This window comes from Strongyloides ratti, scaffold srae_chrx_scaffold0000002, assembly GCF_001040885.1.
Source record: "Strongyloides ratti genome assembly S_ratti_ED321, scaffold srae_chrx_scaffold0000002".
Lineage (NCBI taxonomy): Eukaryota > Metazoa > Nematoda > Chromadorea > Rhabditida > Strongyloididae > Strongyloides > Strongyloides ratti.
In genome coordinates, this window is record NW_020171510.1 from 685,904 (window position 1) to 710,000 (window position 24,097).

At 19.5% G+C, this 24,097-nt stretch overlaps 7 protein-coding genes across 7 annotated transcripts; 5 read left to right on the forward strand and 2 right to left on the reverse strand.

The window, feature by feature from the left end:
* Window positions 1-786: 786 nt before the first annotated feature.
* On the forward strand, window positions 787-2,961 carry SRAE_X000114900 (cGMP-dependent protein kinase 1; the record flags this gene model as incomplete). The annotated part of the gene is made up of 4 exons (XM_024645708.1): window positions 787-887; window positions 1,607-2,223; window positions 2,281-2,474; window positions 2,863-2,961. The coding sequence occupies 4 exons, from the start codon at window positions 787-789 to the stop codon at window positions 2,959-2,961; spliced, it is 1,011 nt and encodes a 336-aa protein (XP_024498612.1).
* A 2,193-nt stretch (window positions 2,962-5,154) lies between these two features.
* On the forward strand, window positions 5,155-6,134 carry SRAE_X000115000 (MOB kinase activator-like 1; the record flags this gene model as incomplete). The annotated part of the gene is made up of 3 exons (XM_024645719.1): window positions 5,155-5,168; window positions 5,431-5,819; window positions 5,872-6,134. 3 exons carry the CDS (start codon window positions 5,155-5,157, stop codon window positions 6,132-6,134), a joined length of 666 nt encoding a protein of 221 aa, XP_024498613.1.
* Window positions 6,135-6,664: 530 nt separating this feature from the next.
* Window positions 6,665-7,985, forward strand: SRAE_X000115100 (Short-chain dehydrogenase/reductase SDR family and Glucose/ribitol dehydrogenase family and NAD(P)-binding domain-containing protein; the record flags this gene model as incomplete). Its single annotated transcript, XM_024645730.1, has 3 exons — window positions 6,665-6,716; window positions 6,779-7,166; window positions 7,493-7,985. 3 exons carry the CDS (start codon window positions 6,665-6,667, stop codon window positions 7,983-7,985), a joined length of 933 nt encoding a protein of 310 aa, XP_024498614.1.
* Window positions 7,986-13,016: 5,031 nt separating this feature from the next.
* On the forward strand, window positions 13,017-13,957 carry SRAE_X000115200 (Galectin, carbohydrate recognition domain and Concanavalin A-like lectin/glucanases superfamily domain and Concanavalin A-like lectin/glucanase, subgroup domain-containing protein; the record flags this gene model as incomplete). Its single annotated transcript, XM_024645741.1, has 3 exons — window positions 13,017-13,037; window positions 13,085-13,261; window positions 13,319-13,957. The coding sequence occupies 3 exons, from the start codon at window positions 13,017-13,019 to the stop codon at window positions 13,955-13,957; spliced, it is 837 nt and encodes a 278-aa protein (XP_024498615.1).
* Window positions 13,958-15,028: 1,071 nt separating this feature from the next.
* On the forward strand, window positions 15,029-15,916 carry SRAE_X000115300 (Glutathione S-transferase, C-terminal-like domain and Thioredoxin-like fold domain-containing protein; the record flags this gene model as incomplete). Its single annotated transcript, XM_024645752.1, has 3 exons — window positions 15,029-15,199; window positions 15,270-15,710; window positions 15,770-15,916. 3 exons carry the CDS (start codon window positions 15,029-15,031, stop codon window positions 15,914-15,916), a joined length of 759 nt encoding a protein of 252 aa, XP_024498616.1.
* Window positions 15,917-16,032: 116 nt separating this feature from the next.
* SRAE_X000115400 (Meckelin) lies at window positions 16,033-17,415 on the reverse strand (the record flags this gene model as incomplete). The annotated part of the gene is made up of 1 exon (XM_024645763.1): window positions 16,033-17,415. The coding sequence occupies one exon, from the start codon at window positions 17,413-17,415 to the stop codon at window positions 16,033-16,035; it is 1,383 nt and encodes a 460-aa protein (XP_024498617.1).
* Window positions 17,416-19,477: 2,062 nt separating this feature from the next.
* SRAE_X000115500 (Rho GTPase-activating protein 100F) lies at window positions 19,478-22,965 on the reverse strand (the record flags this gene model as incomplete). The annotated part of the gene is made up of 5 exons (XM_024645774.1): window positions 19,478-19,566; window positions 19,616-21,169; window positions 21,236-21,857; window positions 21,921-22,846; window positions 22,893-22,965. 5 exons carry the CDS (start codon window positions 22,963-22,965, stop codon window positions 19,478-19,480), a joined length of 3,264 nt encoding a protein of 1,087 aa, XP_024498618.1.
* Window positions 22,966-24,097: the final 1,132 nt, after the last annotated feature.

The window sequence follows — 24,097 nt, forward strand, 5'->3', positions numbered from 1 at the left end:
ATTTAGCTATAAAGATAAATCATTACTATTAATATTATTATTTATTCATATATTTAAAATTTATTAATATTTATTTATCTTATTATAATTTTGTAAACCGTTATAGAAGACAACTAGTTTTCACTATTATTTATTAATAAGAATTATTATAAGAATTTTTTAATGATGACGTCTTTCTGAATTCGAAACCATCTCTTAACATTAATGTTTTCCTCTTTTATCATTATCTTGTGAATAATATATTTATTTCATTCATAATTATATCACTTTAACAAAATTCATTTTGATTTTTTATTAAACGTTACACTAATTTTTTTATTTATAAAAGTGATTTCTATTTATAAAATTATATTTTTACAAAAACAGTTACTTATACATATCAACATAGATATTTCAATAAAGTATTATATTAATAGATAAAAATATATCAAAATATTTTATTTTAATGTATAATGTAATGTTTACTTATTAAAAGTCCAACTATCCCACAACGAACAAACTTTTGGCATATACGATATGTCACGCCTTCAATTGTTTAAAATACTTTTTTTATCCTTTATCCATTTTCATTGTAAACATAAAATGAAACATTTGTTCTCAAAGACCAATATAAGTATATTTTAAAGACATCATTTTCTTACATTTTATAAAATTATACAATTTTAAAATAGTTTAAAATAGTATATTTCATTCTCATGTCTTCATAATTACCTAATAAATCATATATTTCTATATACTTTCTCATAAAAACTTTTTTTTTTAGATATTTTTTATTACTGCCAAGTAATGATCGATAAAATATTAAAATCATTTGAAAAGACAACATTAAGTGATGCTGGATCAGAAGATTCTGCCATTGGTGATGTTATGAATGAAGAAATGGATATGTAAGTTCTACTTTGAAATTTATTTTGTTATATATAATAAATTGGTTTAACAGTTTAATATAAAAAAATAACAAATTTTTTTTTGTACAAAATCACTTTAAAAAAAAAAAGATAATTTCCGTTTTAATTATATAAAAAAAAATCTTAATATAACATATTTTGATTTATGATCATTTGATTACATGATAATTAGTATTTTCATGGTCGGTCAACTTTAATAATATATATATATTTATGTAAACAAAATTATTTGTTTACTTATCATTATAATAAGCTAATTTTGTGATTGTTTAAACAATATAATCAAAAATAGTTTAAATATAATATTATATTACTTAAAATTGATAATAAATATATCAAGAAAAGAGAAATAAATAATAAAACCTTAACAGCAAATTTCTTATGTATTTATCATTTCATGGTAATAAATATAGCTTTTTTTGTAGTTAAAATGATTATTGCTTATATAATTTTCTTTTAATAAAAACAAAAATTGGTAAGGGAATTTGATATAATAATGTAAATAATTATATAATTTCTAAAAAAAGATATATTTATATATATATATATATAACATTTTATATATAGATATAAAAAAAAAAGTTCAATGTAATTATTTATTTTTATTAAAGAATGAATTAAATTAAATGTAATAGATAATAAAAAAAAAAAGCGAAAACACTTTTCCATTTTTAATACAACTATAATTATTATTTTAGTACTGATACAGGAGATATTGAATTAGAAGATATAGAAAAACTTGCTACATTAGGAATAGGTGGTTTTGGAAGAGTTAATTTGGTTAGAAATAAAAAAACAGATTTTTGTTATGCTTTAAAAATTATAAATAAAGCACATGTTGCTGAGTTAAATCAACAAGAACATATACAAAATGAAAGAAAAATACAAATGGCAAGCAAGAATGATTTTATTGTACGTCTATATAAAACGTTTAAAGATAATGAAAGAGTATATATGCTTTTGGAATGTTGTATAGGTGGTGAATTATGGTCATATATCCGTCAACAACATCATTTTTCAAAAGAAACAGCCAAATTTTATGCTGCTGGGGCAATTGAAGCACTTGATTATCTTCATTCAATACGTGTTGTGTATAGGGATTTGAAACCAGAAAATATGCTTATTGATATAAATGGTATACCGAAATTAGCTGATTTTGGATTTGCAAAAGATTTAAAAACAGAAGAAGGGTTAACTAATACATTTTGTGGTACTACAGAATATGTTGCACCAGAAATTATTAATGATGTTGGTGGATATAGTTGGTCAGTTGATATATGGGCCTTAGGAATATTTATTTTTGAAATGTTAACTGGTAATCCACCATTTATGAATAATGATCCAATTAAAGTATATACACGTATTATTAAAGGTATTGAAAATATTTCATGGCCTGATGATATGCCTGATACAACAATATATTTTATTTGTGCATTATGTCGTCTTAATCCTAAAGATCGTTTAGGATATAAAAATATTGATGAAATAAGAAATCATTCATGGTTTGAAACATTTGATTTTGAAGAATTTAGAGATCATAAAATGTATCCACCTATAATACCAAAGGTAAGTGTGTAATATTATTTATATATTTATTATACTAAAATAACTAAAGTATAGTAAAAATTACACTCTAATTTTATTACATTATTATTTTTATCATTATATTATTTTAAAATTGATAATTGTTTTATTTTGAAGTATATCTTTATAATTCTTAGAATAATAAAGTGAGGTATAATGATATATATATATATTAATATATATAACAATATTAGATTCACATGTTTTTCATAGTAAAGTCTATGAATCATTGATTAAAAGAATACGTATAAATATATTTTTTTTTAACTTAAGAATAAAATATTATTCAATCAAACATAAGCATGGAAAGTGCAAACATTTTTTCATAAAAATGAAAATATTTATATATTATTTTTTGAAATTATTTTAGGTTGATTCTATGTGGGATACCTGTAATTTTAATAAATATCCATCATTTGACAATTTTTCAACAGGATTAGGTACAGCTGATTGGGATTTTGAATTTTGAAAGAAAAACAATATATTAGAACAACATTTATACAAATTTAATTTTTTTTTCAAAGAAATTCAATTATATTAACATTAAACATAATTCAATTAAACCTCAAGTATATCAAGAAAATTCCTACTTTATTTAAAATGTGCAAAAATCATTTTATCCTGAAATATTAAATTCATATTTAATATTAATGGATAAAATTAAACTATTTATATGAAGAAAATACTTGTACAAAAAAACCTATTATTCTGATAATATAATAAAAATTATGGCATAATTTTTATCTAAAAGTTTTGCCATTCACCCAGTGTAATATTTTTATAAAAAAAAAGAAAACACTTATGAAAAAAGTTATTTATTTTTTTTTGAACAATTTTAGTTATTTAAATAAGATATATTATTTAGGAACATTTATATCAAAAATATCTAATATTTGAATAAAAAAGGTGAATATTTATTTATTTCTAAGTCATTATGAAATATATTATCAATTGAATGAATTTTTTTTATAATTTTTATTTAACTGTGAATATTTGTATTAAAATTTGTTTTGTATTTTTTTTTAAAAAAAAATTATTTATTGAATTAATGGATTGAAAGAAAATTGAAGTAAGGTTGCTTTACGGGATTAAATACTATTTCTTATTAAAATATAATTTAAGTACCAATTCTAGTTTATTTTATTCTAGTGTCAAAGAAATTAAACAACTATGCCAAAAGAATATCCAATAAATAATTTTTTTTTTATTTACTTTATGTTAGCTTATTTTTAAAGATATTACTAATTTATCATTAAAATTATCAATTTAAGTTTTACAATGATTGTATATTTTACAGCGCAAAAATATTTTTTTAATTATATTTAAAGAAAATTTATATATTGTAAAAAGAATAAATATTATAATATTTACTAGTATTTCCTTTTTTTTGTAAATTTAGAAGAATTATTTATAACAACAAATTAAAAAAAAAAATTGTCTTTTTTGTTTTAAATAAAATAAAATTTTTGTATTAGAAAAATTTAACTGTTTATTCTATTTAAATTACAATGTTTTGTAAGTATTCTTCTATTCAATTTATTTTTTTAAAATATAATTGAATAAATTGTGATTATAATAACATTAAATATCAACATTCTTTGAGGATAATTTTCTTAAGGTAAATTTAAAATAACAATAAAATATTTGTTCTTTTATAATTGATGTAAAAGATTTTTTTCAAAATTATTTATATTAAAAATAAAGGTTAACAGTGTAAGAGGAAAAAAAAATATTTTTATTTAAAAAAAAGATATTTGTTATTATATATAAAAACATCTCTTATTCTTTGCAATTTTTTTATTGTCAAAAAAATTTATATTGAAAAATTAATGTTTGAAGTGTAGGTAATGACGTTTAAAATATTTTAAAAAACAAAAAAAAAATTGAAATCGTATTTACGATATGTCTCAAAATTTCTGATTGATTAAATTTAAAAAAAATAATTAAATTATTGTACATAAATTGCTTCTAAAAAATTATTCGTTTTTTTAAAATAATATATTATTTGATTTGATTGTAATCGTCTATTTTTTTTTTAACATTTGTCTAATATTTTGATCATTTCTTAACCTTTACTTATAAATAAATTAAATTATATTTATTATTACAAATTTTTAATCATTATAATAATAAAAATATTGTTATAAATTTTATTTAAAGGGAATATTATTTTGCCATCAATTTATAATAATTTTATAATTATTATTATAAATAATATCAAAAGTAGTATAAAATTTAATTATCAACATGATGAATAATAATGTATTATTGTATATATAGTATATATATATATATATATATATATATATATATTAAAATTAATAATAGAAAATTTATTAATTAAAATATTCTTCATATAATTTTATTTATAATTAAAAGTACATCAAAGATTTATCTTTTTTCATACCTTTTTATATTGTCATTTATTGAATGTCATACGCTATTCCACATTTATAATATACAAAACGCGTTATTTATTTATCTATATCTTTTTTTTTACATAATAATAAAATAGATTGACATTTTTATATTGTAAATAAAAATCTTTTTTATTTTTTTTATACATTTATATATATATATACCTCATCAATTTTTTATTTTTTTTTCTTTTATTAATATTATTTTCAAATCGTAATGTATTTTGGCTTAGTGATAAAAACGAATGATTTTAGTTATGTGTGAAGTAAGATAATAATAATATCTTTAAATGTTGACTGACCAATTTTAATTTAATTAGTTAAATAAAATTCATATTCTAGTATATCAACTATATATATATATAATATTAAAATTTTTTTTTTATAAATACAAGATTAAAAATAGTTTAATAATTTATTCAATAATAAAATATAATTAATTTTTATTTTAAAAAGTTTTAATAAAATATAAAAATAAAATACATAAGTAATAAATTTTTAATAATTTATCTTATATATAGCATGGCAAATTATCATGATGTTATTAAAAAATTTAAAACTCTTAGAAGTGAATCTCCTGGTGAAAATGATTTTTTAGAAAATACTGTTCCAACATTAGGTAGTGGTTCAATTAAAGATGCTATAAAATTACCTATGGGTGAAGATGTTAATGAATGGATTGCTGTGAATATAATGGATTTTTTTAATCAAGTTACAATGTTATATGGTGTTATAGCAGAAAAATGTACAGAAGAGGTATGTCCAAAGATGTCTGCTGGTCAACATTATGAATATTATTGGACATCAGGTACATCACCAATGAGTCTTCCTGCATATAAATATATAGATTATCTATTATCATGGGTAGCTGATACACTTGATGATGAAAATATATTTCCATCACAAATTGGTTTGTTTGATAAAATAATTATAAAGTACAATGTATAATGTACTTTTTTTAGGAAAAAAATTTCCTGTTGAATTTCATACAATTGCACAAACAATTATGAAAAGACTTTTTCGTATTTATGCTCATGTTTATAATGAACACATAGATTACCTTGGACAATTAAATGCTGTAGAACATTTTAATACTAGTTTAAAACATTTTATATTATTTGTTAAAGAATTTGATCTCATGAATTCAGAACAAATGGAACCATTATCTGATATAATTGATAAAATATTAAATCAAACCGAAATCAGTCATATATCAACAAAATAAAAAACACACTTATTCAAATATTTAATATATTATTAATATTTGATTTAAATATTTTATTTATTAAATTGTTAGTATTATTTAATTAATTAATAAAAATTAATAATTATATTATGATAATCTTATATTTAAATTACGTAAATGTTCAATTTCTTGCAAAAATATGATAATTAACACGTTTTGTACTTTTTATTTATCAAATAATAATCTATTATGTTATAATATTAGTAGTAATATTTCTTAGAAAAAGATTGTAATGATTTGTGTAGAATTGTTGATTTGTATTAGACTACTAAAAGTGCATATAATATTAGTCTGTTAAAAAACCTTTTTTCTTTTTTTTAGAGCAGTGTGATACGGTAAAACAATGTATTTTATAAAAGAATATATATTTATATGGAAGGTGAAATTCTAATAAATTTAGAATTATGATAAACTGGGAGGAGCTTAATAAAATAAATGTATTTAAAAAGGAATGCTTATTTATTTATAAAGTATATAGATATACATTTTTAGGTTATTATCATCAGAATATGATATCAGGATCCATGAATATTCTTATAACAGGAGCAAATCAAGGTATTGGTAAGGTTTATTTTTTTAATATAATATAATTAAAATAATTTTTATTAATAATAAATTTTAAGGATTTGAAACAGCAAAACATCTTGCACGTAGAGGTAATAATATTACCATTGCTTGCAGAAATATGGATGCCGCAAATAAAGCCGTTGGTGAAATTAAAGATGAAGCTATTAAAAATAATGAAATTTCATGTGTAGAACTTAATTTATGTAGTCTTGAATCAGTTAAAAAATGTGCTGATACATTAATAGCTTCAAAAAAGACATTTGATGTTGTTATATTAAATGCTGGAACAATGCTTCCTAAAGAAAGATATACATTAGATGGAATAGAAACAACATTTCAAGTTAATTTTGTTTCACAATATTTCTTGTTTGAACTGTTAAAGAAAGACAATACTGTTCTCGCAAAACCAGTAAGAGTCATCTGCCTTACATCATTACTTCATAAGTAAGTTAAATTTATCATTTCAAAAATTAAAATTAATGTAAACAAAAAATATTTTCACGACTTTTAATTTAAAATATGAAAATTTTTTTAAAAACAATAAATATAATTTTACATTTATAAAAGTATATATTTGTCTATGAAAGATAACAATTTTTGGTAAATTAAAAGTACATTTATATAATTTTTGATCTAATTCAAAAGTAAAAGTATCAATCATATTATTATTTTTTTAATAATCTTTATAGTACAAAATTTTTAAATTATTATAAAAATAAAAAATAAGTGATATGTTATTATTTATTTTTTTTTAATAATTAATATTTTAGATACTGTGGACTTTTTTTTAGTTTACCAAAAACCTCCTCTGAATGGTTTTCATTTATTAAAAAGAAAAATTATGGAAATGATTTATTATCAGATAAATTAGAAAACACTCAATCATCAAGATATAAAAGTTGGAATTATTATGCTGTTTCTAAAGCTGCTACAGCAATGTTAGCATATAATTTAAATAATAATGATAATATCTTTGCTATTTCTGTTCATCCAGGATGTGTAAGAACATCAATGACAACCAATTTTGCAAAAAAAGTTCCAAAATACTTAAATTTTTTAAGAAAATTTCTTATAACACCAGAACAAGCTTCATTAAATGTTGCTTCAGCAATTGATAAAACATTTACTATTAATTATATTAAAAATAAACCCATTTATCAAGATGCAGAGAATGCTGCAAATTTAAAAAAAACATTTCGTTCTGTTAAAACATTCAACTGTTTAAAAATAGCAACTGATGAAATTTTAAATTCATACTTTTAAATACTTTCATATATATATCCTTGAAATATGTTGTTTAATTATTGTTAAAAAGATGTTTTTTTTGAATAGTTATAAAAATGTTTCATTCAACTTTTAATTTATTATGTCATTTAAATTAAGAATTAAAATTTTAAATATAGTGTTCAAAACTAATACATATTTTCTTGATAATATTTAATTATAATATAATTTGTACCTGTTTCAATATAATTTAATATCATTCTACTTTATTTTATTAAGCGAATTTTTTAATATCATTAATCTTAATTTACCATTAATACCTGTTATCTAGTAAAGTTTTGTACTATCAAATCTTATAGAATTAGATAAGAGATATTTTTCCGAAAACCAAATGAACGTTTTTTCATATAGGTCATTTAATTAATGTACTTTTCCATATTTTATGTCTGACTTAATATAGTTTTTTTTATGTAATCTATATTAAAAAGTGGTACAAGAATAAATTAGATAAGATAAAAGAGGTAATAATTTTGTCTATACATTTAAAGGTGTCAGTCGTCTTTTACACTTGTTAAATAAAAATTTGAAAAATATATATATTATTTTATTTGTGTTCCAAAAAATCAAGTTTAAAAGATTAAATATTAAACTTTTGTCAATTATATTTAATTTAATTAATTTTAATACAGAAATATTATTAATAAAATAATTTATGTTATAAATAAAAAAATAAAAGTTAGATAAGGATAAAACTTATAAAAAGAAAAATAATTAATAATATTTGATAAAATTTGAACAAATTTCTATCATCAAACAGACAAATCTTTATCTTAAAAAACATACATAAGATTAATTTTAGATACATTTAGAAAAATATGTTTTTTAAACTAAAACTTAAGGTAGTACTTTTATAAAACATATTTTTTATTTTAATATTTTTAATGAAAAGAATCTTTAAATAACCAACCAAATTTATAAACTTTTTAAAGTACACTAACAAATTTTTTGTTATAATTTATTACTTATAAAGTTATATTTAAATATTAAAAAAAAAAAAACTTTAAACAAATGTATATATAGAACAAAAAAAAATTTATTTCGTTTCTTATATTTTTCGACAAGTTTAAAGAATTTAAAATTTTTAGATTATCAAAACTATGTTAAAAATATATTTTCAACAAATAATATCTAAAAATTTTTATCGTATATATTTTATTTTTATTTTTTTGAATATGTACTTGTCCATTTGAAAATATTTTGAAGAAAAAATGTTGTTTTATGGAATATATATCACAAAATGCACTAATACTATTAAAATTAATTAAAAAAAATTTTAACCAAAAAAAGTGAAATATTATTAAATTTCTATATTTACTACAAATATTAAAAAGAAAAATTATTAATATAGTTATTTATAAAGCTCAATATGTATATAGAAGATAAAAATACTTATATATTATTAATTTAAATAATTACTAAAATTTTTACCATTTTGTATATTATATTTAAAATTTATGTTAAAAAAATTATTGGTTTTTTTAATTAAAATCAAATGAAAATATGAAATATTAATATTATATAAAGTTGAAAATTTTTATAAATTTTAATCATTATATATTTATTTGTTTTGGTCCAAAAATCTATTAAATTGTTCATTTTGATACTTTATTAGCTGTATGAAAGAAAAATTTTAAATTATTTTATTTAGTATGTATGTAAAGACTAATAATATTGGTATATATTTTGTTTAAATGTTAAGGACCTGCAATTTAAAATTTTATGTAACAACTTTTCTAATAAACAATTTAATTTTATATAATTTAATTTTGGAAACAAAAATTTTGTTGTTAATACTATATAGTTAAGTTGACATATAATCTATTTATTTTAAAAGAATAATTTTAAGAAAAATTTTAAAAAATATAATAATAAGAATAATAGAAAATTGAAAAATAGATGACGATTTTTTTATTTATAGAAACTGTTTTAAGCTTTTTTTAAAAATATTTTTACTACATTTATAATATTTTATTTATCTTGAAATTAACTATTCAATATTAATAGTGTTTAATGTTTTGTTTTGTTTTTTTTTTTGTTAATGTAGAAAACATTTATATTCCAATGACTTTTTTAAATTAAATTTATTTTTTAATAATATATATATCATTAAAATGCACAAATTTTGGTATTTTGTATTATTTAAAGTAAACAATAAAATCTTAATTTTTATCATATAACAAAAATTTTCTTGTTTTTTTTTTATCAAAAATATATATATGTGTTGTAAAAGTATTATTTATTCTAAATAAAATAACATTTTGTTAATATATTATATTATGTTAGTCGATGAAAAATTTTTATTGTATATTTATACTTATAATGCTATTTCAATTTATTTTATAAAAAAAATTTTCTGTGTTTAATTAAAAAAAAATGATATGATTCATTTAAAGTTATGACTAATAAACCATCAAAAAATTTATTTAAAGGCTCCGGAAAATATAAATTTTATAAGTATATATATTTATTTGTCCTTGAATATATATATATATATTTTTATATATAAAAATTTATTTTTCCCCTTCTGTTGTTAGTTACTTAAACAAACAACTTATAAATAAAATTTTTCTTTTTTACTAATTAACAGTTCATAATAAAACATTTATAGATAGTTTAAAATATATTATTTTTGACATACAAACTATTATAGCATTACAACAAAAAAAAGTTTTTTTTTCATTTCTTTTGTTTGACACTTTCGATGATTACATTTTTGTCTATTTCATATATATATGATATTTGCGCAAGCTTTCTATTTTCTTTTTTAAAAAGTTGAATATTAAATCTATAAGGCAATTACTAACCACTACATCATTATAATAGATGATATATAATTGACAATCTTCCCATAAATTGAGATCTGGTTTGTTAAAAAAAATTTTTTTTGAAACATTTTTATACAAACATTAAGTTTAACTTAACAAACATGCATTTACATATAATACTATATAAAGTTATCTTATTTTTTTATTTATCCATTATTTAAACTATACATGATATTTTTATATTTTCAAATGATGGTTAAAAAAAAATTATTTTTTTTGAGTGTATATAAAATTAAATATACTCAAAAAAAAATATTTATTTACTTGTTTTGAAAAAATAAATATAATAATTTTTCTTTCTACTTCAAATGAATGAAAAATATTAGGTAAAATATTTTAAAAGACCTTTATCTTAAAGAAAGTCATAATTTTTAAAATAAAATTTTATTTATCTGATCTTTTTACTTTAAAATAAATTTATATTTAATTTTTGAACGAGTTTATTACTTTAAAGAATATTTATTAGTTAACGATATTTAAATTACTATGCAATAAACTTTATATTACACACCGATGCAAAACTATAAAAAAAATTTTTTTTTTTTTAATTTCATTTAAAAATTATATAAATTGATAATTGTTCTTGTTTAGTCATTTTTACATTTTATATAATTTTAATTTTAAAAAGGCATAAAACAATTATTGCTTTAGTTTTAAATTAGTATAAAACCGCATGATTTTACTTTTTCATTTTATTTTTGTTTTTAAGTAAATTTGCGCATCATTATTTAATTGAGCAATCAAATATAAAATGATATAATGTATGTATACATATTTATAATATATTATATTATTTTATATTTAAAATTTAATGTCGCCTTTCCTGTTCAATTTCAATTAATTTCATTTTTAATGAGTAAAAGAATTTATAATATTTAGAAAATTGTAAATTAATCAAAATAAACATTTGAAACACTTATTTACACTATATTTTTAAATATAATTAAACAAAGTTTAATATAATATTACAATGTTTCAATCTTTTTCAAAATATTTTTACATCATTATATTCATTATATTTAAATATTTCATTAATAATTTTTTGATATGTTATATATTTATAATAATTTATTATATACATTTAATATATTTTATATATAAAGGGATTTTAAATGGATCAACAATTTAAATTTTATATTATTATATATAATTAATAAATATAATAAATTTTTTGTTTAGTTATTATTTTTTTATATCTTTTATTTTTAATTTATAATAACATCATAAAAATGATATATATTTATATGTTATTATAATTATATATATATATATATAAATTCTATTGAAAAACTAACATATGGTTAATACATTATTATAATATAACTCTTTTTCTTTATTTAATTATTGTTATTTGTATGCCATCAGGCAAAAAAAAAAAAAATTGTTATCATTTTACATAGTAATCGTATAGAATGACAAAAAAAAGTGATATAACTTTATGTATTATCTAAGGCTCTTTTTCTTATTGTTTCTTTAACTTTTGCATTGATGTACTTAAAGATAAATTGCTTTGGTGTTTTGGATAATTATGATCGTTGAAGTTAAAATCTTTAACACTTTACAAATATGTGCCAGAGAGTAGAGAAGTTTAACATGTATTAAGCAACGACAATATATTCAATAATATAGTAACAAATGATATAAAAGTTAAATATAATATTTCTATTAAAAAGAAATAGATAGATGGTGGTTAGATAACTTTTAGAAGTGTAATATATATATTTTTTTTTACTATTAATAGGTTTATTTTGTGTCGTTTTGAGCAAAGAATAAATATAATTATTATTATAACCATTACTAAATATTATATACATTTATCAACAAAATACATATTTTAATAATTATATTTTATATTCCCGTTCATTTTCAATTGTTTGGAATGTTACATGTAAAATTTATTTTACTATTTATAAAAAAAAAATTTTTTCATATTTTTAATATTATAAAACATTATATTTTATTTACAAATTTTGTTAGCTGACATTAATTTTGATCTTTACTTTATTTTTGATAATTGTTTTGACAATTCAATTTATACAAACAAGATAATGTTGTAAAGAATTCATATACCAATATTTTTGTATTAGAATATTATATTTAAACACTACATTTTTCTTTCTTTAAAATATATTAAATATTTATATAATTTTTTTTTTATAGAAATCAAAAATCAACTTAATCCAAAATGACTCAAGAAGGATCATATGTAAATTAATATATTTTTTATTATTTTAATCTAAAAATTATTTTTAGCCAGTTCCTTATCGTACTAAGCTTACTGAGCCTTTTGAACCTGGTCAAACATTGACTGTCAAAGGAAAAACTGCCGAAGATTCTGTTCGTTTTTCAATTAATCTTCATACTGCTGCAGCAGATTTTTCTGGAAATGATATTCCTCTTCATATTTCTATTCGTTTTGATGAAGGAAAAGTAATTATTTTTATATATTTTATAATATAATTAATTTTTTTTATCTTTTTATTATAGATTGTATTAAATACAATGAGTAAATCAGAATGGGGAAAAGAAGAAAGAAAAGGAAATCCATTTAAAAAGGGTGATGATATTGATATTAGAATTCGTGCTCATGACAACAAATTTACCATTTTAGCTGATCAAAAAGAGCTTAAAGAATATGATCATCGTCTTCCACTTTCAAGTGTTACTCATATGTCAATAGAAGGTGATATTCTTATTACCAATATTCATTGGGGTGGAAAATATTATCCAATTCCTTATGAAAGTGGAATTGGTGGTGAAGGAATTTCAGTTGGAAAATCTCTTTTTATTAATGGAATGCCTGAAAAAAAAGGTAAACGTTTTTACATTAATCTTTTGAAAAAGAATGGAGATATTGCTCTTCATTTTAATCCAAGATTTGATGAGAAAGCCGTTGTTCGCAACTCTCTTCTTGGAGGTGAATGGGGTAATGAAGAGAGAGAAGGAAAAATTGTCTTTGAAAAAGGACATGGTTTTGATCTTAAAATAACAAATGAGGAATATGGTTTCCAAGTCTTTGTTAATGATGAACGTTTCTGTACCTATGCTCATAGAGTTGATCCAAATGAGATTAATGGACTCCAAATAGGTGGAGATGTTGAAATTACTGGAATCCAACTTTTGTAAATCTAACGCAACAAACAAGTTCTTTAAAAAAATATAAATTGATATTACTTTTAAAACATCAATATCAAAATTTTTTTTAAAATAAAAATATATTGTAAAAAGAAAAATGTTATTGATATATGTATCTATAACGACTGTCATCCTTTAATCATACTACAATTTATTTATTTTAAAATAATACCAATTTAATATAAACAAATATTGTTATTTTTTTAAGTAATATTTTGATTACACAAAATTACTTATGATGACATAATAACTATCTATATATAACATTTTCTTTACAAAAATAAATAATTATACAATAAACAATTATCAAGTGAGTTGTAAAAACAATAAACACATAAAAAATATTAAATAACATTGAGAAGTGCAATAAAAAAAAGTATAATGAAAAAAAAAATTTGTTAATGATAAATTACAATTAAAAAAAAAAGATTAATAAATAATAACATTAATGTGATTCATTTGCAAAGGTGTAAAGAATTTTACTAATTACATATAAATTTTTTAAAGTAATAGATTTTACATCATGAATAAATCCATCATCTTCTAATACTTTTCATCTCTCTTATCTCTACTCTACTTAAAGGTTGCTAGGCAAAAATATTTAAAAAAATGAATATTCTAAAACATTTATATAATAATTTATATAATCTAATACTAACTCAAAAAATTTTTTTTTATTTTATCATTAATTTTTCTTTTTAAAAAAAACATTTGAAAAATTATTCAATTTTATTAATATTCTAAAAAAAGAAAATATATTTACAATATTAAGAAAAATAAGAACATTTTTATAAACTAAAAAATATGATGATTATAAAAAAAAAGAATGTTGTTAATTTATTATTCAATAAATTTTTATTGCTCTAATAAATAAAACAATTATTATAGAGAAAAAAATTAATTTTTATTAATAAGATCTATTTATAAAATGCTAATTTTAAAAATAATTGCTTTTATATTTAATTTTAACATACATATATAACTAATATTATATATCTTATACTTTAAATAAAAATTTATTACAGATTATTTTAGTTACTTTTTATGTTTATAAAAAAAAAAATGTCAAGATACACGTTATGGATATACTCTGGAACTCATGGTAACTTAGTTAATGGTGATCCATTTACTCAAGAATTATTTATGGTTTTAAAACTATTAAATAAAGAGGGATTACTAGATTTTGATGTAAGAACATTAATTCCTGGAAAAAATAATGATATTCTTAAAAATGTAACTTTTTTAAACCATTTAATAAATAATTACTTTTTTATTTTTTTATTTATTTTATATATATTTTTAGGAAGGTTTACTAACTCTTCCAGGAATAACATCTTATGATGGTTCAATTGCTATTTCTCAATCTGATGAAGTAATCTATTATTTACAAAATAAATATATTAATTCAGTAATTCTTAAAGATGATGAAGAATCAAAAAATGTTACAGCAGACTTTTTTCGTCATTTTTGTCATTATTTAAAAAATGCCACAAAAGAAAGTAAAAATTTGACATATGAATTAAGAAGATTAAATAATTTTTTAAAAAAAAGAGAATATATTTTTTTAATTGCTAACTATCCAACATATTTAGATTGTTTAGTTTTAGCTAAATTACATACACTTAGAATTGCTGGAAAATTTTTAAAAGATTATAAAATTCCAAAATATTTAGAAAGATTATGGGAATATCTTTATAATGGTTATAAATTAGATGCATTTAAAAAAAGTTGTCCCAGTGATCAGGTATTAAAAAAAAAATTATTAATATAAAAATATATATATATATATTATTTTTTTTATAGAATATTATTCTTTTTTGGAGTGAAAAAGAAGGAGTACCAAAATTGACTGATGCATATAAAGTTAAATTATGTAATATGATTCCAATATATTCACTTACAGAAGATGAATTTGATTTTGGTATTAAAAATCCTTTTAAGAATATATAAAATTATATATTTTTTATTTGTAAGCAAAAATATTTTGTGCTTTAATCATTTTTCTTTATCAATTATTATTCTTTATTATAAATAAAAATAATAATGTAATATTTTAGTAAATTAAATTAAATTAAAAATCTATGATCAATTAAGCTACTTTTAATTAAATGACTTGTGAAAAAAATACTTGCTGTTTTTTTTATTATTTGTGAAATAATGTATGTTAAAAATGCTGCTATTAATACATTATTGAAAATAATATCTATACATTGAAAAAGGCAAAATTCAAATGTACACATAATCCATTCATTACCATAAATAAATGATTGTGTAAAAGCTACTTCTGAAGTATCTTTATAAAAAATACCTCTATTTGTAATATCAGCAAATTCCATATCTGTTATATCTTCCATTACTTTCATTGTTGTTATATCATAATCACATTCTTCATCATCATGTTCTATAATATTTCTTAAAAACATATTTAATTCATCATAAACTTTTGATCTAAATTCTACATTTTCTGTTATTGTTTTACTATTTCTTGTTTTCATTTGAATTTCATTAGATTGTCTTAATATTCCTTGTATTTTAAGAAATTTTTCTCTAAATATTTTTGGCATTGTTATTATATATGTTTGTAAATCACTACCATTCTCTAGTCCTCTAAATCCACATTGATTATTTTTTTCTAATTGAAGAAATTTATTTATCTCTTGCATATTTGTATCAGCATATCCATGTGGTGATTGTCCATGTATATAATAACCATGAAGTGAATGTGTTAATGATAAAACACTTATATTAGCTATTGAACATAAATCTATAAAACTATGAAATGGATCAATTATAGGTTCAAGAATAAATATCCGTATTATCCATTGAATTAATAGCATACCAAAATATATTACACTTAAAACACCAAATCTAAAAAATGATGAATAATAATTAACTTTAAATAATTCATTATAAAAATTGAATCCAGGTTCAGCAACAGTAAAACTTTTCAAATTTAATACTTCAAATATTATAATAATTGAAAAAAGATGAATACCAATATGTATTTTACGATAATTTTGTAATTCATTCCATTCATTTGCCACAAAATATGTTCTCCATATTCCAACTTGTCTTAAAAATAATTTATTATCTTTATTAATATTATTTATCTTATTATTTAATAAATTTTCTCCTTTTATATTATTATATTCTTTATTATTAATTTCACCTTTTGGTTTTTCCCAATCAATGAAAAATGTATCAGCTAAAATAAGTTCAGTATACTTTTTAATAATAGCAACAAATTTTAAGAATAATGCTGCTATAATATAATTTTTAAAATGAAAAATATTTTCATCAATTGGTAAAACAAATACAATAACTTTTTGTGCTTTGTAAGCAAAAGTACACCAAACAGATGATATTCCAATAACTATTATGAAAATGTTACCAATATTATTACATTCACATAATAATAATTGAATTATTGTATTTATATCAGCAATCATCTTTCCTGATCTTTTACTCCATGAATATGCTTTTACTGCTGCCCAAAGAATTGATATTGTACATAAAATTGCTAATAATATATCAATTGTAGTATCATCATTAGGTTCTTTTTCAGTAAATAAAACAGAAAATGTATGTTCATAATTATTATTATTATCATTATTGTTAATTTCATTATATGTTATTAATGCATATAATAACCAATTTTTTTTATTTTTTTCTTTTGGTATAGTAACAATTAATTTAAAATTATTCATATAACGAAATAAAACATTTGTTGATTTATTCATTTGTAATGTATTTTCATATGTATAAAAACGTCTTGTTAATATCCAATCATCATGAATATAACCATCATAATCTTTTATTTTTGAATTTGATTTTATACTATGATTAATTATAAAAATTGGATATAAATAAATTTTTTGATCATCATCAGAAAACCAATAAAAATATAATTCATAAAATAAATTTGCTTTTTTTAAAAAAAAATCATTGCTTGTAAGTAAACATTTATACTTATATTGTTTTCCTAATTGTAAAAATCCATTAATATTATTATATAATCCTGTACAAAGTTGAATATCAATATATTGTATAAATTGATGACCTATAAATGTTCCATTTATTGTATAAATATTAGCTAATATTTTAAATTCATTTGATGACATTAATTTATTACCAAATGGATTTGTTTCATTAGAATTATATATTTTATCAATTGTATTTCTATTATTTAATTGTATAGTTGTGTCGCCGTTCTGATTAAAAATAGCAGGTATGTATTGATTCCTAAAAAAATATTTAAAAAAAAAATTTTTTTTTTTTGGCAATTATTTTTTAATTATTTATTTTAACATACCATGTATATATATTTTCACGAATAATATTTTGAAGTCTATTACATGCATTATTATAACCATATAAAATTTCATAATTTTGTAAAATACACATATTTGCTAGATGATTACATTCTTTTCGAATGCCTTTTTTACAAAAATATGTTGCTATTAAAATATTATCCATAATATATTTATTAACAAATTTTTGATTTGTAATTGATATACTATTAACTAATGATGTTTCTTCCAAATTAATTGTTTCATTTAATAATATATCATAACAAATACCATATCTACAAGTTTTACATGTATTAAAAATATTTTCACTATCAATTGTACATGGAATACATAATTCTTTAATTGGATTAGAAATTTTATCTAAATATGGCATATATCCATTTTCACAAACAGGACATTTTCCTGTATTCTTATCTGGATTTAGTAATGTATTATTTTTATCATAACAATGTACACATTCTAAATTATTATAGCTAACAGCAAGTCTTGAATCATTACTTGAACTACATTTTTGACATTCTATTAATTGTGAAGTTAAAGTATTTGAAGATATTTGTTTGTAACCATTATTACAAATACATCCACTTTTATCGTTATTAACTTTTTGATATGTACTGTTACATGAAACACATTTAAGTGATACATCATTGTAGTACTCATTAGTATTACAATTATCAAAAATTTTTAACTCAGAATAATCATTCTTTTTGGATTGTAATTGTGAATCACATATTATTATATAATATGTTAAAATAAAAATAATTTGTATAACATTAAAATATTTAATGTTAATCAAATTAACAAACATACTTTTAATTTTTATTTTCAAATAAAAGTATATATTTTAAATAAAAAAAATGAAAAATAATAGATTTAAAATAAAACTATATTATAAAAGATTAAAGTTAAGAGTATTGTAAAATAATTATTATTTAGTTGCTATGGTAATGATTTTATAAATTACATTTTTTTTATTGATTTATTTACTGTTAAAAAGGTAAAAGTTTCATATATATTTTTTATTTTAAATTATTAATTATTATATCAAATTTTTTAAGAATAAAAAAAGATCGAATAAACATATGATTTTAATTATAAAATGATAAAAAAAAATTGTGACAGGTAAAATTTATTCGGAAGGCTTTTTTTAAAATTTTAACATAATTTGAAATATTTTTTTTTTTTGTCATTTTTATATCAATTAACACTGCGATTCCGAAACAGGATCAGAAGTTGGCATAACACTATAAGGTGTATAAGAGTTGGTTGTATTTAAATATTTTAAAGTACCTAAAAATAATTTTATTAAATAATAAAAGAAAAATTTTTTGTTACTTACTAACTCCTGGCCATATATCAAGTAGTAATTTAAAAGCAGAGTATGCTTGTGGAATATCTATTGTTCCAAGTGAAGTAGGTGTTGATGTACAAAATATTAATGGTCCAAATATTTCAATAATATGATTTTGTGTTACATTAATTTGATAACTACTACTTATAACATTTTTTATATGATCCAATACTAATATTAATGTATTTTTATGTGCCATAGGAAGGCAATCAATAATTTTTAAAACTAAATGTTGATTTCCTTCATTATCACTTGGTAATATAACAGTTTCTGCTTCCATTAACATTTGATAAACATTTGATGATACCAATGGTTCTGGTAATTCTCTTAAAAAATCTTTTATTAAACATGTTAATACATTAACATCAGCAACATTTCCAATACCAATATCACAATATACTTGATTTGCTAAACATCTTTCCATTTCATGACGAAGAATACGTTTTTTATCAATTGATCCACATAATATATATAATCCTGGTGTTGAAACACCTCTTGTTTCAATTTCTTGTATTAATCTTCCTAATATAATTGGTGTTTTTGAATTATGTTTTGTTACAAGTTGTTTTAATGATACACCAAATGAACTATTATTATTTAAACTTGGTATCCTCCTAAAAACATTATTTATATTTATATAATTTATTTTTATCATTAATTGATTTGATGGTTCTAAATTTAATTGTATTAATCTTTCACCATTTAATTGACCATTTAATAATGCATCTACTAATTTAATATTTCCTTTATAACATAATTTATGTCTCATTTGTGGATGCCATGAATAGACAAAAAAATTAACTGTATGAGCATTATATATATCAATTTCAAATCCTTCTTTCCATCTATAATTTTGTTCATAAGTACTTATTCCAGTTCTTGCTCTATGAATATTATTTATTTCTAAAACAACATACATTTGTTTTGTTTGTAATTGATCAGGCACTTTAAGATTTCTACCTTCTATGATGTATATTTGCAACATCCCATTAAGTGATTTTTGTGTAGGTGAACAATCTATATCAATTCCAGGTCCAGCAGGTTTTAATGGTACACGTCTATTCATAATTGGAGATATATGTAATCTATCTAATATATTTGTACCATTTATTTGCCTATTTATTGTATTATTATCAAATATATTTACTTGAGATGATATATATGGTTGTTTTGATGATACATTTCTATTACAAAAATTTAATTGTGATGATAAATTATCACCATTAAGATTTAATAAAAATGATTTTGCTGGTAAAGAATTTGATCTAAAAACAGAACCAAGTCTTCTATCATCATCAATTGACCAACGAGAATTATGTGAACCAACTTTAGAATATCCAGATAAATTATATCCAATATTTTTATTCATATATTGAATATCTTGATTATATATATTTGATTTATATGTTGGACCATCAATTAATGAACCACCAGCCCAATTTCTATATTCTTTAGCAGAAAATATATCATTTATTGTTTTTCCACTAGTAAATGAAGAACCAAGTTTTTTATTTATTGATAACCCGTACATTTTATCAGATTCTATAAAAAAATAATAATGAAAAAAATAAGTATTATATTATATATAAAATAATTATATTTATTTACCTGGTGTTAGATAGGAAAAATTTTGCATTTTATTTCTCATATCATATCCAAAAGTAGTATTATCACTTTTACAAATATCAATACTTTTAGCTCTCCTATCTTCAAATTGAGGTAATTTGCTTTCAAAAGATAATCCACCAACTACATCATTTCTCCATTTTACATTTCTCATAGTAATGTTTCCATTATCAAAATTATCATTTATTGATGGTTGGTAATCACCTTTTTCAAGTGACAATTGAAAACGACGTCTTGGTAAAGAATTACTTTTATAATTAATTCCTTTTAAGTCATTTTCACCATAATTCCCCATTACATTTGATATATTTCCTTTACTTATTCCTATTGATGAAGATGCTAATGGATTAATAGATGATGAAGTACCTGATGTTATAATATTTCTACTAGTATCCTCAATATTTTGTGAATAATTCTTTAAACAATTATTGGTGTTTGGTATCATTCTATTTCCGATAATGTCTTTTCTTCCTAATGTCATTGTCTCTAAATTTGATAATGATGGTTGGTTTACTACTCCACTATTAGTAACATTTGAATTTAATATCCCTTTAACGTCAGATAAATTGTTTGAATCTTGAAAAAAATTTTTACCAATTGTATTCTTAAACAAAAAAAAAGAAAAATAAAATTATAAAAAAAATAATGTTAAAATAAAAAAATATACCTGTTTTGTAAGTTTTGGAGGTAGAACCCGAGCACTTTCAACAACACTAGCCATTGGATCAATTAAAGAAGTTTTCATTTTACTCGTTAAATTTTGCTGATAATCAGAAGGCTTTTCATTAAAAGGATAAAAAGTTACATTTGGAGATACTGTTTTTATTTCATTATTTGTTAATGATGAGGAAGGATATGGTAATCTTATTTCTTGTTTCTCATTATTACCCAACAGATGATTATCATTTCTTTCTAAAGTTCTAAAATTTTGTTGATTTACATTCTGTGATGAAAGTAAAGGTTGATTTATGTCAACTTTTTGGGTGTTATGTTGTTCTACTTGTCTTTTAACTTGACGTGCTTGTTTACCAAGCCATGTACTTGCGGTTGACGTTGGTTTATTTAATAAAGTTTGGGATGCTAATCCTGAGTCTTTTTGATCTTCTAGTTTTTGAAAAACAACAACAGGTTGTTCACGATGTTCTTTATTTGATATTTCTTGACGCCTATTTTTTAAATAACGTATCCTTAATAATAATCGACGTGGTATTGATAATATTAAAACAACATCATCAATACTCATTTGTGATACATCTACATTATTAACAGATAATATTTCATCACCAGATCTAATTATATCACCGTACTTTTCTAATTCTGAATTTTCACCGAATCTTGATGCAAAAACACCTGTTGATCTATCCATTCCATTACCTTCACGTAAATATAAACCTAAAGTTTGCCCAGGTTTTTTTATGATTTCAACAAGTTGTACTATTATTATTTCATTACTTCCTTGTTTTAATCGATATTCAGATTTATCTAATATTCTAGCAGAAAATCCAATAATCCCTTGAGAAGTTAATGTTGATGTTTGTTGGTCAACTTGACGTATTTGTTGAAACACTTCCTCTGGTATTCCGGAATAACGTTCTACAATAAAATTATATTAACCAAATAAATAAATTTTAAAACATACCCGATACTTTATAAGGATCAGCTTTAGATTGAAAGCCTCCATAAGGTTTTTTTGGGTTCCCACTCCACTGCATGTAAAAAATAAATTACGTTCTCAGATATTATTAAAAAAAAAGTTGAGAACGAGCAGTAGTGTGGTTCCTCTAATCTAAAATTTAAATATAAAATAAAAATTTAAATTTTTTTTTTAAAATTATTTTTAAAATATTTCTTCTTTTTTTTATAAAATATAGAAAAAAAATAATATAATGTTTATAATAAAGTATCAAATATTGTATAAAACAAATTTTATATTTATTTAAAATCTTTAATATTCATATTTTTTTACTAATATAATGGAAGTTTAATTTATAGGAAAAAAAAACTACTTTTAAAAAAAGAGATAATCATTATATTGGGATGAATAATTATATATGGGAATAATTTATTTTTATAAATAAAATATATATTTAAAAATCTTTTTGTTAAATGATATATCTATATATAATACATTTTCCATTATATAATAAATTTTGATTAACATAGAAAAAGTTTATACATTTTAAAAAAAAATTTTAGTAATAATATCTTAAAAATAAAATATTATATATTAAAAATTTTGATAATGTTATAAAATATTTAAAATATACAAAAAAAAAAATTTAATTAAATCTTTTGTATAATTTTCATAAAATATTTTAAAGAAAATTATTAAATTAGCATAATGAAGAAGTATGAATAAATTAAAATATCATACTTAATATTAAATATTATATATAATATAAATAGTATAATTTAAAATTTTATAAAAATTATTATTTTAAATATTGAAAAAGATTTAGTAATATAAAGTACATGAATTAGAAGTAAAAAAAAATATACATATATATATATATATATAAAGAATATATAAGAAAGAAGAAAAGAAATAAATGATTAGTTGAGATAAAGTCTTCTACTTATTCGGTCCTTTTTCAAAATATTCTCGTAGTATATGTACTTTGTGAAAGATACCAGCTTAGTATGAATATTTTAATATTACTACTGCATACTACACTATATCCATCTGGGAAACAGTCATGGTTATTCTTTAATAACACTATTCTTTATGGCAAAAAGACGTACCATTTTGAAGGAGTTTATAACATGAATAAAAATATATAAAATAAGATATTGGTAACATGAGTACTAAAAGTAGAGTGCCGTTGTCAGCAGTACAAAAGAGAC